This window comes from Hyperoodon ampullatus, assembly GCF_949752795.1.
Source record: "Hyperoodon ampullatus genome assembly, chromosome: 1".
Classification (NCBI taxonomy): Eukaryota; Metazoa; Chordata; class Mammalia; order Artiodactyla; family Ziphiidae; genus Hyperoodon; species Hyperoodon ampullatus.
Window position 1 is genome coordinate 143946434 of NC_136914.1, and position 12975 is coordinate 143959408.

General features: G+C 34.5%; 1 protein-coding gene across 2 annotated transcripts in view; it reads right to left on the bottom strand.

Annotated features, from left to right (window-relative positions):
- BLTP1 (bridge-like lipid transfer protein family member 1) overlaps positions 1-12975 on the bottom strand; it is a gene marked incomplete at its 5' end in the record, with an annotated part of 191446 nt that overhangs the window by 21592 nt on the left and 156879 nt on the right. For both annotated transcript variants that reach the window (XM_079697870.1, XM_079697869.1), the window contains 7 exons: positions 1284-1485; positions 3065-3204; positions 3691-3852; positions 8528-8726; positions 9231-9411; positions 10608-10823; positions 11391-11644. In XM_079697870.1, the coding sequence (XP_079553996.1) occupies positions 1284-1485; positions 3065-3204; positions 3691-3852; positions 8528-8726; positions 9231-9411; positions 10608-10823; positions 11391-11644 (1354 nt within the window). The remainder of the gene's footprint in view (positions 1-1283; positions 1486-3064; positions 3205-3690; positions 3853-8527; positions 8727-9230; positions 9412-10607; positions 10824-11390; positions 11645-12975) is intronic.

Genomic DNA, 12975 nt, shown 5'->3' on the forward strand with positions numbered 1-12975 from the left:
AAGAATTAATCCTATGGATGTTTTAAAATATTTATATACAGAGATACTCATCTCAATATTATTCACAAAATAAAAACCAAAGAGCCCAGGGAGTTTCAAATATATGATCAAAATGATGTTATATCATACAGTCATTAAAGTTATTTTAGAGATAAATACTTAATAATTTGGGAAAACCTATATTTAAAATTTCTGAAAGTTACATAGCAGAAGAGACCATATTTCAGTTTTTCCTGGGAAAAAGATCATATCTTCACAAAAATGCTAGAGAGTAGGTAGGAACTGATAAAGGGATATTATTATTTTCATTTTTGATACTTTTCTGTTTTCTTTATGTTCTGTAATGAACAATGAGTTAATTTTATAATCAAAAAAAAATGTTTTCAAAAACCAGCACTATTGCTCCAACATGTTGTTGACTACAATACAATTCCAGCAGCAATATTTAGGAGCTAAGTGTAAGACAGTGGGCAATGGCATTAGCAAAAATCTTATTTCTAAAATATCAACTTTTTGTTGTGAAAATTTTCAGAGATTTACACAGCAAAGCAAATGTTTTGCTTTAGCCCTTTCTCCACATTGCGGAATATCCCTTGGGGGCAGAATCGCCCCCCCACTGCTTAAGACCACTGAACATTAGTTCTCTCATCAATTTTCATTCATTCTAGTCTCTCTTTTAAAAAATGGCCAAGAAAATCTTTATTTTTTGCATTTGTGATCTCTAAATGATTTTTAGGGCAGAAATGACACAGTTTTAATACAGTGAAGTGTGACTATCTCATCAGGAAATCATCAGTTCTGCTTTAAAAACTAAACCTTTCATGAAACAAACATTTGAGGAGGTAACAAAATTTACCATTAAAAAGTTTTTATACACACACACACACACACACACACACACACACAATGTGATATACTTTTAATTCAGTGTGATAAGAAATCCTTGCAAGATAATACTACATCTCATTTACCATTTGCAACACTGATTACTTGTAATGTAAAAATATAGCATAAAATCAAACACTCAGAAGTACTTGAACACATTATCATTCATACCTCATAGTGCATGTAATGCGTATGTGAAACCAACAACAAAATGCTATCCCACTGCCATTCCTTTGTAATAAAATACACTCAAAACTTTGATCTCCTATAGATTTTTTTCTACAAGTACTCTAATTCTCAAATATTCTCCTTTTCCAAATTTATTTATTTGGCAATATATATTACTGTTAAAATAATACTTGGCTTTATGCCAATTGAATAAAAGAATGTTTCCACACCTGGTATTCCAGTTTTGCTTGCAGAGGTCTTTGTTCCACTCTGAGGAGCATTACCTCCAGGGGATAAAGTCTCTGCAGGATACGTAGCCCCTAAAGTCTCCAGCTCTCCTCGGTTTGAAGAAAACACCAAGTCCAGGGATGGCAGTTTTAGCATGCATTCTACTCTTGACACTGGTAAACAGCTAAACTTGATCTGTGAGGGCTAAAAAGTGCAGAAAGCCAAAAAATAAGTTTCTAGGAGCCAGATGATTAAAAAATTTCCCACTGGACTCCAAAAATTACATTCAGTTTCCGTTTCAGTCTACATATACCAAATTTATTATTTGACACTTAAAAGAATTTTGTCTTTAGTGTCCTACCTTTTTCAAACAGACACACGATACATTAACCAAAGTATATTAACAAAATGGTATCATTTAAAAAACTCTAAATATTTGAGGAACTATCTCTAAGCAGTAAATATGTAGACATATAGATAATTCAGAACATTAAAGATGTTTATGTTCATATTGTTCATAATCAAGTATTTTAAATAATTTCCTTTTATACTAAAATTTAAAAAGGCTATTGCATTAATAACTGAAGTTTTACAAACTCTCAAACCCTTACTCATTACATGTTTTCATCAGATCTTCAAAAAAGCTTGTGCAAAACTCCAGAAGATCAGACTGAAGTTCTTTTGGCCAAACTGCTATTGTAGAAATTAATCTGAACAGATGATCATTAGCGTTTTTTTTTCTTTTTTTTTTTTTGCGGTACGTGGGCCTCTCACTGTTGTGGCCTCTCCTGTTGCAGAGCACAGGCTGCAGATGCGCAGGCTCAGCGGCCATGGCTCACGGGCCCAGCCGCTCCGTGGCATGTGGGATCTTCCCGGCCCGGGGCACTAGCGTTACTTTTATTCTTGAGATTGCTCATAAAATTTTAATTGAGAGTAAACTAAACCTTGAAGTTTGGATACAAGCCAAGTCCTCCTTAATAAATGGACTCAATCGGATGCTAATATAACATACCTCGTTTTATTGTGCTTTGAAGATGTTGAGTTTTTTACAGATTGAAGGAGGTTCATGGCCACCCTACCTTGAGCAAGTCTAATGGTACCATTCTTCCAACAGCATTATTTTTTAATTAAGGAAGGTACATTGTTTTTTTAGATATAATACTATTGCACACTTAATAAACTACCATATAGTGTAAACATAACTTTTATATGCACTGAGGAATCAAAAAATTCATGTAACTTGCTTCACTGCAATTTTGCTTTATTGCAGTGGTGGTTTGGAACTGAACCCACAATATCTCTCAGGTATGCCTATACTCCTAAAGGACTACAGATTGGACTGAATTTTAGAATAAAATATTAAATATATATTATATAACTCTTAGAAAAATCTAACAAAGGTACTGTTGTGACTTTGTATCTCAATTTCACTTTATATCTGCTCCCAAATGACCATAATGACAAGAAATATAGGTGCCATCATAAAAAATGGCATAGAGTGCTAAAAAACAGTTTTAACTTACATATTTTTACATTTGCCACAAAAGTATGAGATCTCAATTTTGAAAACTCAAAAGATACGAACCTCCTCAGCAGACAAGTAAACACACACATAAAATTATACATACACTTCCCAAAGGTTCACACAACCTCTAAGCCATCATAGACATACTAAAGGTCCATGAAGCTTAAGAAAACGCTAAAGTAATATTGTAAATGTTCAAATAAACTTAAGAAAAAATTTTTTTCTTTAAAACAGAAAGGAATAAATGAAGTATATCACCTGAACTCGTACATAAACCACAACATCTACAGGGAAGGAAGAGTAAGCAGATGTTGAAGATGATACTAGTGATGTTGTTGATTCTTCCATAGGATCTGGTATTTCAAAATGTCCCATATCTTCATCTTGTGAGCTGATAGCTGTTAAAATATTTAGTTTTAAGTGCACTATTAGGGCAAGGGCAAACTATTTATTAAAAGATCTTTTTCTCTTATGCTAGTACTGAGATCAGGGGTATGAACGCACAGAAACACTGGCTCTGTAGCCCATCATTCTATACATCTTTCCCTATTCAAACCTCTTACTCATTCCTTCAAACTCTGATTCCCTGCTGCTATACCAAACAACAAACAAAGAAAAAAGTAATTATGCCTTTGCCCTCAAGGAGTTTCCAGTCCAAGAGACACACTAACATAGGACCTAAAAATGTTAATTTTGTCACTAGCTGTGGCCGTGGAAGAATCGTAAAACCCCACCAGGACTAGATGGTCTCTCAAGTTCTTCTTCAGTTCTATAATTCCTTTACATTTATCATTGAATATATAATAGCATTAAGAAATCCTTCTAAGTAATAGGACCCCAAAGTACATGTGATGGGCAAATAAGTATATAAAGAGGACACTCACTTGTATAGTTCCTTTCAATTGGTGTAATTGGGATAGTTTCCAGAGCCTTTTCCAGAAAGTCTAATAGGCAGGGACTAATAACCATTTCTTCTGGCAATGACTGAAGTGCTACCCAGGCATATAACTTGGCTGTTTTTACTCCTCCACTTGCTTTTCCTTTAGCTAGAACATTTAAGGGTGTGAAGTGAATTTAATAGTTTCCATAAAACATACAATAATTTTATGAGAAATTAGAATTATATGACAGTTTAATCACATGAAGCACCTTATATTTAAGACCATACAAGAATGCAATAAAAATAGGTTGAAAGAAATCATAAATTATTGTTAGAATACAAAGATAATCAATGATGTATATAAAAGTACAACAGTTATTCCTATTTGCTCTAGGTAACAAATTTTGGTTCAGTTTTTCAAGTTTATACTTTGCTAACTCTGTCAGTATTATTTTAGCATTTAATCTCTCATTTAGTATTATTTTGTCCACTTGAGGAGTAAGATGTAGAGAATTTTGACTAATGACATTCTGTGGCAAGTTGAGGAAAAACATCATTGTTTTTAGGTTTTCCTGTGTTCTTGCTGTTCTTACCTTGTATGCATTTATAATGTCTCCTTACATTGGCTGCATCTCTCTTTCCTTCTGCCTGACTAAATGTTTCCACATTAGTAGAATGATTATAATAGCTAACTAAGATTTGGCTAACTTTGGCTTAGGTTTCCAACTCCAGCATGTATTAGCTTGTAAACGTAGGAAAGAAATTCAACTTCTGTGAGCTTTAAATTTCTTCATATATAAAATGGGGACAATATTGATAATATCTGCCTTGCACTTAATGGACATACATGTGTCTTGTCAATTTAAAAGTGATCTAAGGACTTCCCCAGTGGTCCACTGGTAAAGAATCCACCTTGCAACGCAGGGGATATGGCTTTGATCCCTGGTCAGGGAACTAAGATCCCACATGCCATGGGGCAACAAAGCCCACACACTGCAACTACTGAGCCCGCGCGCCGCAACTACAGAGCACATGCACTCTGGAGCCCATGCGCCACAACTAGAGACAAGCCCATGCCCCGCGATGAAAGATCCCATGTGCCGCAACTAAGACCCAACGCAGAGAGCGCAGAAGCAAGAACTACAATCCTGCAGCCTGTGGAACAAAAGCCACATCACAGAAAGACAAGATGAAAAGGCAGAGGGCTATGTACCAGATGAAGGAACAAGATAAAACCCCAGAAAAACAACTAAATGAAGTGGAGACAGGCAACCTTCCAGAAAAAGAATTCAGAATAATGATAGTGAAGATGCTCCAGGACCGGGGAAAAAGAATGGAGGCAAAGATCGAGAAGATGCAAGAGATGTTTAACAAAGACCTAGAAGAATTAAAGAACAAACAAACAGAGATGAACAATACAACAACTGAAATGAAAACTACACTAGAAGGAATCAGTAGCAGAATAACTGAGGCAGAAGAACGGATAAGTGACCTGGAAGACAGAAGGGTGGCATTCACTGCTGCGGAACAGAATAGAGAAAAATGAATGAAAAGAAATGAAGACAGCCTAAGAGACCTCTGGGACAACATTAAATGCAACAACATTCACATTATAGGGGTCCCAGAAGGAGAAGAGAGAGAGAAAGGACCCGAGAAAATATGTGAAGAGATTATAGTCGAAAACTTCCCTAACATGGGAAAGGAAATAGCCACCCAAGTCCAGGAAGCGCAGAGAGTCCCATACAGGATAAACCCAAGGAGAAACACGTCGAGACACACAGTAATCAAATCGGCAAAAATTAAAGACAAAGAAAAATTATTAAAAGCAGCAAGGGAAAAACGACAAATAACATACAAGGGAACTCCCATTAGGTTAACAGCTGATTTCTCAGCAGAAACTCTACAAGCCAGAAGGAAGTGTCATGATATACTTAAAGTGATGAAAGGGAAGAACCTACAACCGAGATTACTCTACCCAGCAAGGATCTCATTCAGATTCGATGGAGAAATCAAAAGCCTTACAGACAAGCAAAAGCTAAGAGAATTTAGCACCACCAAACCAGCTCTACAACAAATGCTAAAGGAACTACTCTAAGTGGGAAACAAAAGAGAAGAAAGGACCTACAAAAACAAACCTGAAACAATTAGAAAATGGTAATAGGAACATACATATCAATAATTACCCTAAACGTGAATGGATTAAATGCTCCAACCAAAAGACACAGGCTTGCTGAATGGATACAAAAACAAGACCCATATATATGCTGTCTACAAGAGACCCACTTCAGACCTAGGGACACATTCAGACTGAAAGTGAGGGGATGGAAAAACATATTCCATGCAAATGGAAATCAAAAGAAAGCTGGAGCAGCAATACTCGTATCAGATAAAACAGACTTTAAAATAAAGAATGTTACAAGAGACAAGGAAGGACACTACATAATGATCAGGGGATCAATCCAAGAAGAAGATATAACAATTATAAATATATATGCACCCAACATAGGAACACCACAATACATAAGGCAACTGATAACAGCTATAAAAGAGGAAATCGACAGTAACACAATAATAGTGGGGGCCTTTAACACCTCACTTACACCAATGGATAGATCATCCAAACAGAAAATTAATAAGGAAACCCAAGCTTTAAATGACACGATAGACCAGATAGATTTAATTTATATTTTTAGGACATTCCATCCAAAAACAGCAGATTACACTTTCTTCTCAAATGCGCACGGAACATTCTCCAAGACAGATCACATCTTGGGTCACAAATCAAGCCTCAGTAAATTTAAGAAAATTAAAAACATATCAAGCATCTTTTCTGACCACAACGCTATGAGAGTAGAAATGAATTACAGGGAAAAAAACGTAAAAAACACAAACACATGGAGGCTAAACAATACGTTACTAAATAACCAAGAGATCACTGAGGAAATCAAAGAGGAAATCAAAAAATATCTAGAGACAAATGACAATGACAACACGATGATCCAAAACCTATGGGATGCAGCAAAAGCAGTTCTAAGAGGGAAGTTTATAGCTATACAATCCTACCTCAAAAAACAAGAAAAATCTCAAACAATCTAACCTTACACCTAAAGGAACTAGAGAAATAAGAACAAACAAAACCCAAAATTAGCAGAAGGAAAGAGATAATAAAGATCAGGGCAGTAATAAATGAAGTAGAAACAAAGAAAACAACAGCAAAGATCAATAAAACTAAAAGCTGGTTCTTTGAGAAGATAAACAAAATTGATAAACCATTAGCAACACTCATCAAGAAAAAGAGGGAGAGGACTCAAATCAATAAAATTAGAAATGAAAAAGAAGTTACAACAGACACCGCAGAAATACAAAGTATCCTAAGAGACTACTACAAGCAACTCTATGCCAATAAAATGGACAACCTGGAAGAAATGGACAAATTCTTAGAAATGCACAACCTGCCAAGACTGAATCAGGAAGAAATAGAAAATATGAACAGACCGATCACAAGTAATGAAATTGAAACTGTGATTAAAAATCTTCCAACAAACAGAAGTCCAGGACCAGATGGCTTCACAGGTGAATTCTATCAAACATTTAGAGAAGAGCTAACACCCATCCTTCACAAACTCTTCCAAAAAATTGCAGAGGAAGGAACACTCCCAAACTCATTCTATGAGGCCACCATCACCCTGATACCCAAACCAGCCAAAATAAAAAAATAAAAAAGACCCAACGCAGCCAAACATAAATTAAAAAATATAAAATAAAATATAAAAGTGCTCTAAAAATGTTAGGCATTATTACGATTACTGGCTACTTTAAAAGATTTATCAAGTTCCATCTCTCTAATAAAGCTTTTTCAAATAGTTCTTGTCCAGTCCAATGTTCCCTTTTTTGGAAATTCTATTATATATATATAAGGTATTATCCACATGGTATAGTAGCCAGATTCCAAGATAACTTCCAATAGTCCTTTCCTCCTGGTATTCACACCCTTGTGTAGTTCCCTCCCACACTGAATAAGGCTCACCTCTATGATCAGTTAGATATTGTGGAAGTGATGTTACATGACTTCTGAGACTAAGCCATAAAAGATATTGCAGCTTCAGCCATGTTCTCTTTTGGATCACTCCTTTTGAGGGAATGTCAGCTGCCATGTCCTGAGAACACTCAGGCAGCCCAGTGGAGAGACCCATGTGGGGAGAAACTAAAGCACCAGCTTGCCAGCCATGTGAATGGGATACAATGGAAGCAGATTTCCAGACCCAGTCAGGCATTTGGATGACTGCAGCCCTAGCCAACATCCTGATTGCAGCTTCATAAAACACTGTGAAGTTAGATTCACCCTGCCAAACTGCTCCTGAATTTCTGATCCGCAGAAGGTGTGTTTGAGATTATAAACCACTAAATTTGGGTTAATTTGTTATGCAATAATAGATAATAAATGTGGTTAAGTCCAGTGTACTCTGTCTTAAATGTATAACTTTGATGTTTCCATCTAGATCATAAGCTCCCAGATATAACTTTGATGTTTCCATCTAGATCATAAACTCCCAGATTTGAACTACATTAAGACTTTTCTAAATATATATAGATCTAAAAAATTAAGTAAACTATTAAGTTTATTTTAACAACTGATATTCTAAGGTAATATCAATTTGAGAACTAGGCAAAAGTAGTTGGCCAACACTTCCACATATGAACTTTGTACAGTTGTTACTGATAAGTCTAAGTCCTTTCTTCTTAAACATGAATTTGAAAGAAAGTCCCAAAAGAGCAAGTAGGTGATGACTAAAACTTAATTTATGAAAAAAATTAAAATAAAATATATTTTCCGTAAATACCTGAGGGAATAGGCGGGGGCTGGGGAGGAAGTAAGCTGTGAGTCTTGCTCTGGGCAGTGCAAGGTAAAGGAGGAGGAGGAGATGTCGCACTGTCTTTCACACCGTACAGCTTGGACTCTTTAGACAGTGTTCTTGGCAAGGAAGATCCTCTGGAGGCATTAGGTGATTCGGTCTTTAGAGTCTTGGAATTATAATGCAACTGTATTGAAACAAATAAACTTTCAAAATTAAAATTATGCAGATGAGGAAAACCAAGAAATGTACAAAAATGTGGCAGAAAGAACACTGGTTCTGGAGCCAGAAGATTTTACGAGTTAGCTTTGTGATCCCGGAAAGTTCCTTATTAGCTTTTTCTCATTTTTATAATTAAAAAGGGTCATCCCAGATAATATTTTAAGTTCTTTCTAGCTTAACATCCTAGCTTAATAATTCTAGAATCTAAAAGAGTTGCAATAGGCAAGGTTTAGCAAATACATTGTGAATATCAGTGTTTAAAAAAGAAAATTAACTTTTCTGTCAAAATTTCGTGGAAAAAGGGGCAACCTGCAGTTTAGAAGGTCTCATGTTCAGAATATGGCTATATTAGAGAAAAACTTCAGAAAGCCTCATTTTAATATAATTGGTGAAGGAAGAATATATATGATAGAAAATAAACATGGCTACTAAAAATCTAATCCCTAATCCTAGACATTTAGGTTTTTACCTTTACATCAACTCCAGGAATGTAAAATACTGTTGTTTCTAAGTCACTAGGCTTTGTTTGTAGAGACGATGGCACTTTCTTGCCAGTCATTAAATGGGTGGTGGAAGCATAATTAGTTTGAAACTTCTTCTTTTTCGAAGGAGAATCTTGATCTAAACTCCTGGAACTTCTATCATAACTCCTATAAATAGAAAAATGTTATATCTTTTTGAAAGATATTTATTTCATTTTATTTTGTTTAAAAGCAAACTTTTATTTATATAGTAAGTGAAATGTAATCCTTCATTAATAAGGTTGAAAAAGTGAAGCTCATCAGCGTCTCTAGTGAAACTGGTTAATCCTTAAATGGATGAGGTTTATGTTGTATGTTCCACAACTACACAAGGCAGTTATTCTTTCCTGAGGTCACAACTGTTTCACATGAACACATAGGGTTGAACCAAATGAAACTGCCCTTTACATAGGTAAATATAGCTGAGTACCAGCAATTTATTTTGGTTTACTGTGGTTCAACCAAAAATAAATTAACAGTTGTTCTTTCTATCACCACTATTACATTTGTAAGAATTTAACTGTTTAGAGTGCCTTTTTATCTTCTCATTTTCTAAAAAGCTTCATTAGACAAAGAGACATTTAAAAATCTTTTATTATAGAAAATTTTGAACATACAGAAAGTAAATGGAATGGCAGAATGAACTCCCATGGGTCCATCTCCCAGCTTCAGCAGTTGTCAGCATTCTGCCTACTTGTTTTATTTACATTTCCACCCACTCCTTACTCATTCACTCAATTATTAATATTACTGTTTTCTTATAATTCTTTTTTAGATTAGGAAGGAAAAGCAAAACAGAAATTCAAAGAACAAAATAATCTAACCCTACGCCTGTTTATACCACTATTTCTTCAATGATGGAAACAAATGGTAAAGCTGCAGTTATAGCCTGAACAACATTCCAGTTTACTGAGGTCTCTTGGTGCAGTTGTTTCCCAATCTTTCTTATTTCTTTATGTCATCAAACTTTCAATAACAAGATATCTTTAAGTATTGTACTGTTCTTTGAAACAGAAATGTGCACAATATGATGACAGAGACTGAGAAATTCATGCTTATTTAAAGAATTCCAAGGATATAACTATTTTAATTAACAAATTTGCTAGAATCTAAATCAGATGTCCATTTCTAATCACCAGAAAATATTATACACTTGTTTAAAGAAAACAGTATGTTATACAAATAAACAAACACGCTAATTATAATAAAATATACTCTTTAAATCTGCATTTTGGGATGTGGTGGGAAATGTTATGACTAATGATATGTAAATAGTAGTTCTAACAAATGAAGTTACTTGTACACCGTTCTGACCAGTATGTTACCTTCTCAAGCTTATATCATCATGTTCTTGTAGAAGGGTGGTTGGGTGGAGCACACATTTTCCACTATCAATTTCAACTCGTATATCAAGTTCAAAGTCAATATTTCTCTCTGTAGCTGTGCCACTAAGACTTCTGTTGGCTGGGGCTGTTGGCCAGCGTTCTGTAAATAGCTGATGAACAGCAGCAAAGCCTGTTGCTTTTTTACGAGATGTATGTCTAGAGGAAGAACAACTGGTGATTACATTGTAGTAAACTGGGAAGAGTTTTCAACCAACTATTTTCCAACATGTTATGTGAGCAGTAGTCTATAAATAAATTTCACTATTTTATAAATTCACACAAATTACCCAACTGGCTCCTACTAATTGAAGTTTTTCTTAAGTTTAATGGAGTCACATTTTATTCAACAACTATGTACTGAGTAACTATCACGTGCCAGGCAGTGTTCTAAGCGCTCAGGACACAGGCACAAGCACTGATATTAAGGAGTCTGAATATCAGCGTATGACCTACATTCTACATCTTGGAGGAGATTTCATTTTTGCAAATTGTAAAATTTAAAATGCTACTTTCTAGATTTTATTAAAAGACATAAAGACAGGGAAAGAAAAAAATAATGCCATATGGAGCTAAATTATATTAGTAAACCATGGATACATCTCCTAGTCTCACTCTGGGTAGGCATGTTAAGATTTTTTTTTCTGTAAAAATTAACAGTTATATAATGCTTTAAGCTCAGTTCTAGATTCTAAAATACTGCCTAGGGATCTTAAAGCTACTCACGAGGGCTTCCTGTAAATATAGAACCTTTCCCTCTCATGGTCTTCATCCTTTTCATCCTTCTCGGAATCTTCACTGGTAGAAGACAAACTGTCATCCCGTCGGCCCTCCTCAGGTTGGAAAGAAATGCCTGGTGAAAGGCCTCCTGGAGTTTTGGGAGAACTGAACACGGAATATGATCCTTCACTATTTGAGGAGTAATGGGATGGACCTTCAATGGTTACTGACAAAAGGTCCAGTTCTGTCTCCTCTGGAAACTGAATGTAAAGAGAAAAAATATGAATCAGGTTCACATTATAAACCTCTTTTCCCTTAAAAAAAAGAAAAAGAAAAAATATACATTTAAGCATCTAAAATTTCTCTCAAAATTGAATTTCCTCACTCTGAACTGAAAGATCAGCTTTACAAACATATGAAATGGTACACCAAGGAAGGAAGGAGAAGTTCAAACCACAGAAAGTCATACCACTGACTCACTAAAAATTAGAGTGAAATTTTACTTTATATAAGCATATATCATCACGTTAATTAGTACATACTGTAATTCTTTAAAGCATGGGTTAATCATGCTGTGGAGACAAAAGAAGCAATGTGATTAAATTAGAAGGGCAAGAGAGCAATTAATGATGGAAGAACATGCAAGTGTCAGTACAGAATGTACTTTGTGCTTCCAGAATACTTTCTGTGGATACATCATTTTAAAATGGGCCCCTAATGAGCTGAAGAAAGATGTGTAAATAGTTATATAATTAAATAGCAATCAATCAAACTTAAGAATTCTGTATTTTAAGGCAAATACTTTGTATAAATACAATGTCACTCACTGAGGATTGTATCAGGAGACCACTACATTTAAGTAGGTCAAAAAAAAACAAAAAACAAAACTTCTATGACCTAATTTTGATTCCCAGTTTTGAGATTTGCTCGCATATTCTTTGAAGGAATGTGATAAGCCTTTGTAAAGTCTAATGTGCAAGGTACATTTATTGATATTACTATAAGATACATAGTGAAATCCTATAATCAAAATTTCAAACATTTGCAGAATCTAGATTTTCTTCACTTTAAAAAACTAACATCATTTAGTAAGTAAGTCAGATTTATCAGAAAATCTTCAACTTTTAAAGCTGTGGTAAGAGTTTATGTAGATAAATATACCTTTGTTTATATTTATTTTCTATTTAACCATGCCTTAACGATCTATTCTGTAATTTATGATTTTTATACACTATTTTTTATAAACAGCATATACTATTTAAAAATAGGACTTGAATCAAATATTAATGCCTTTAAGAATAACTCAATCATTTCACAGTATATACATATATCAAATAATTATGTTGTATACCTGAAAATAATGTTATATGTCAATTATCTCAATTTTAAAAATACTGTCCAGGAAAAAAAAAATCAATTAGTAGAATCCATTCAATTCACTGTAAAGGACAGTATTTCCAAGTTCATTTTTAGAAAAAAGGACATGTCTGTCAAGCTCACTCTATTACAACCTAATAGTTCTACAACAAAATTTGGCTTGACTAAATTCAGTGTAACTACGGGATATATATTGAGACTATCTTAAAAGGGT